Source organism: Oryzias latipes, chromosome 9, assembly GCF_002234675.1.
Source record: "Oryzias latipes chromosome 9, ASM223467v1".
In the NCBI taxonomy this organism is placed as follows: domain Eukaryota; kingdom Metazoa; phylum Chordata; class Actinopteri; order Beloniformes; family Adrianichthyidae; genus Oryzias; species Oryzias latipes.
The window spans coordinates 4,079,053-4,083,381 of record NC_019867.2 but is presented as its reverse complement, the minus strand read 5'-3'; the positions used below and the strand labels follow the sequence as shown (position 1 = coordinate 4,083,381).

Below are 4,329 nucleotides of genomic sequence, written 5' to 3'. Positions count from 1 at the left end.
TAGACAACTGAACAGACTATTGTGCATGTGATGACTTACACAATGAAATGATGCTGACTCATTTTGGAGCAAACAACCATTAGACTGAGAATCAACAATCAGTTTAGATCAACAAGATCTATTCATGGAATCTGTGCTAAATGAAGGCTACTTGTACTTCATCATTTTAAAGATGTACTGAGACATTGAGACTTGTACTAAGACATTTGCAATTTGATGAAACTAATGAGAAATGCCATTCTGTTGTGAACAATTGCAGAGTGGTTTGGAGGTTTGTCCATGTTGTTTTGAGAATGTATTTCTGTTTCAAGAAATGAGCCAAACCAATGGAGAAAAACTGTAAAATAACAATTTTCTGATTGTATTTATTTAAAAAAAATGAATTCAGGTCAAATGTGTGTTCATCATATTATTGCTCTCCTCATTTAATTCATTTCATATTTTGATCATGGAGGTGGGTTAATTCAAAAATTCAACAATTCAATTACAAAAAGACCTAAAGAGTAAAGCTGCTTAAAGAATATCTACCATTAAAACTTTTTAAAAGTTTAAATCAATGTAGTATTATGCTTTGATGTGAAGACAATAAAAAACATTTTTTTTACTTTGAGCCTTTTAAATTCTGACAGAAATCAAATAAATCACAGACACTTGAATCTATTTGAAACCATCTTCCAACATGAAAAACCTTCTTCTGATCCGTTTCTTCTTCCTGAACCTGAGAAAAACATTAACTGAACAGTTTTTGTCTGAAATGCTCCTGATTTCTGACTCATGAAGGAGATTTAACAGCTGCTTCACATTTACCTGAAAAGAAACATCAGAAACTTGTCATTGAACATTTTAAAGATGCTGCAGTGAAAATCAAATTCAGATACAAAATATTTGAGACACTAAAGAACAAAGAAAAACAGAAATGGAATCAACATTTGCGATTTCAGCTTTCCTGCAATCCAATCCACGTTAATGTTGGGAGTGGAACGCACAAGATCTGAACAAATTTTTTAAATGAACAAATCAGAGTTTTAAAATAATATTTTAGGGTTAATGGTTTTATACACAAAAATACAAATTTTCTGCTAAAAGAACATCAGATCATTGGTTTGATCAATTTTTATTTTTTAATGACAAAAGAGTTAAATCATCTCAATCAGTCGGACAGATTTGGAGTTTAGAGGTTTTTGCTTCTCCAGATTCTCCAACATTGAAATACGGGTAAAGTTTCTCAGTGAAAGTGTCTTTGTAAGTGTAGATGTGAGTCATGTCTTCAGGGTTGTAGAAGGACACCTCCCCCCTGTCATAGTCCAGCTGGACTCTGATCTTCTGGAGACTCTTAGTCACAGTGACAGTCTGACCATCACCGTTTGTGTATTCTCCATTCTCAAGATCTAAACACCAGATTCCATCTTTTGGTGAAATAGAACTCTCTCCCTTCCTGTTAACAGACTCTTTAGTCACACCAATGTTCCAGTGAGGATGATCTCCCACCTCCACCTCCCAGCTGTGTTTCCCTGATCTGAATCCCTCAGAGCCAAAAACAGAAACAAAATACATGTTTCTCTCTGGATTGTTAGGAAGCTGCTGAGAAGTTTCTCCAAATCTCACACTGGTCAGATCATCAGAGAGATAAAGATATCTGCTTCCAGTGTTTGGGTCCAGGAGGACCGGGCTGAAGTGGACCTTCTCCTTCATCTTCTCCCAGACTATGAAGGACAGGTTGCCCACATGTTTGGCCACATCTATCAGAGCTCCTGAGAGCAGCTGTGGGTCTGACAGCGAGCTCTGGGCTCTGGCTCTGCTCTGAGTGTCTTTCCAACTGCTGAGGAACGCCTCCTTGTCTTTCTGCAGCTCTGCTTCAACAGCACTGATACTTTCTGACAGAGAGGACATCTGCTCCTGGATCCTCTTCATCTCTCCCATCACAGTCTTCCTCTTCTGCTCCTCTTCCTCCCTCAGAGCTGCCAGTCTGGACTCCTCTTCCTCCTTCAGGAACTGCTGGAGCTTGTTGAACTCTGCTCTGATCTGTGTCTCTGTGGACAGCAGCTGCTTCTTGGAGTGTTGAATCATCTGATTGTATGTTTTCTCCATTGTTTTGTATTTGATCTTCTTGTCCTGCAGAGACTTTAAGTCAGATTTCAGCTCCTCCTTCAGCTCTCTGACTGCTTCTTCTACAGGAACCACTTTGTGACTCTGGTGCTGAAAAAACTCACAGAAAGGACAAAAAGCTCTCTGCTCGTCTTTACAGAAGAGTTTGGATTCTCCTGGATGTTTCCTGCAGACCTCCATGAACTTCTGCTCTCCTGTTTTTGTCTCTGATGATTCAGATTTCTGTCTTCCAGCAAACGAGTCAGCAAGTTCCTTCAGGCAAAGGTTCACAGCAGGATGATCTTTAGAAGATTTACTTTTACAGATGGGACAGTTTTTGTTCTGAGTTTGTTCCCAGAACTTCTGCAGGCAGCTCGAACAGAAGTTGTGGTTGCAGCTCAGAGTTACAGGATCATTGAAAGTCTCTGAACAAACGTGACACTTCAGGTAGGATTCAAGAAGAGCAGCTCTCTCAGCCATTTCTAACCAAAGTCTTTCAGACTCACCAGCTTCTGTCTTGAAGTTCAGGATGAAAATATTCCACAAATCTTTTTTTTTTCCAGCAGAGATTTAAAGACCTTCAGTGGCGTCTGAGTTCAGTTCAGCAAAGTCATTTAACTTTCCGTTTCCTCAGATGTCATTTCTTCATTCTCACCAAAGGTGGAGTCAAGTTTTTTTCTCTTCGTCATGTTTCAAAGTGTTAAATCTTTATTTAAACAGCAGTTCATGCAGTCTAATTGTTTACATTGTTTTTCACCTCTTCAAAAACTGTGTATCAAACAACACATTTTTAAATAAAATGAACATGAAGACAACTGTCACACTAACAAATATGTACACTAACTAATGTGAAGAAAAATTCCAGCTTTTTATCTTGTTTATAATCACTTCTACACATTTAAAGAGTTTTTGGGGGATTTGTGTTTCATGAATTCTTGTGACTCAGAAAAAAAGTTATATTTTATGTCTTCTTAAGTGGTTTGATTTTAAAATATTTGTTTTTTAATATGTAAATTTACCAACATCTGTAAATCATTGAAAGCTTAATCTGATAAAGTATCAACAGTTTTTTTTTAAATAGTTTGATCTAGTATAAAAGGGACTGGAAATTTAGATGAAAGTCAGAAATAAATCTTTGAAGAGGCTTTTAGTCATAAATACATTTTCAACAAACAAACTCTCAATTTTGTAATACCTTTTTTTTACAAAAAGTACAACAGTTTTCTTTAAAACATAATTCCTAATAATAATCCTTTAAAATCTTTAATTTTAAGTTTTCATGTTTTGCTTTTAGAACAACAGGAAATTTGATTTCCTGTTGTTCTCTCCTTTACTCTTTGTTCTAATATTTTATGATTGCATTTCCATTTGAGAATATAGGAAGCAGCTCTTTGAGCAACAGAAAACATGTGAAGGTGTTTGTCCATTAATCTCTGAGGAGAGAAGCTGTAGATAAACATTATTTTGGAGTAGATTGTATGAGTGGCTATTTGTATTAGTGGCTGGAAATATTGCAGCATTAAATTCTTTCATATTATTTAACTCAAACCTATTTTCACAGTTATAATGACAGAAAACCCACTATTCAGTAATCTTCTGTGTTTACAGGGAGATGTTGGTGTTTCCATGGTAACTGAGGCTTACTTGATTTTACGTTATTTTTTTAAATACGTTTTTTATGAACAAAAACTTAAAGTAATTTTTAAAAAGCAAGTCATTTTTAAATGTTCTAAGATGACAGCCTAAACCAGATGTAAGTTGGATTTATGTCATAGACCTACAGGATACTTAAGTTTTGACTACTATGTGCCCTTTGAACCAGTTGGAGTTAAACACCAGTATAAATTATTAAAAAAATGTTTTTCTCAAAGCTAAATTTAGATTGAAGAAGGGGGGGTAAGTACAAGGAATGTGCAGACAAACAATCATACAGCAACAGAGACGGGCGGGATAATACATGGTATTATGCATAGGTGACATTCCAATATGTGAAATGTATTCTATATATCAACATGTACTTTTTGACTTTCAGTACGCTCTGTACATTGTCATGGGGGCCAAATGTGATTTCAGTGAAATGTGTGTAAATTGTGATCAGTTTGTGCCGAGTGAATTCAAGGCACTTTTGGGTTGTGGTACAAACTGACCTTTTGTATATTTGTATATTTATTTATTTTATTCAAAGGAAAACATGCAGCAAATAAGATGATGGAGTCTTCTTTCTGATAACCAGCTTTCCAATTG

At 35.9% G+C, this 4,329-nt stretch overlaps 1 protein-coding gene across 1 annotated transcript in view; it reads right to left on the bottom strand.

The window, feature by feature from the left end:
- Positions 1 to 1,098: 1,098 nt before the first annotated feature.
- The window catches only part of LOC101159270 (nuclear factor 7, ovary), a 4,549-nt gene continuing 1,318 nt past the window's right edge, over positions 1,099 to 4,329 (bottom strand). The window contains exon 2 of the mRNA XM_023958244.1: positions 1,099 to 2,565. Coding sequence (XP_023814012.1) covers positions 1,147 to 2,565 — 1,419 coding nt within the window. The 3' untranslated portion in view covers positions 1,099 to 1,146. The remainder of the gene's footprint in view (positions 2,566 to 4,329) is intronic.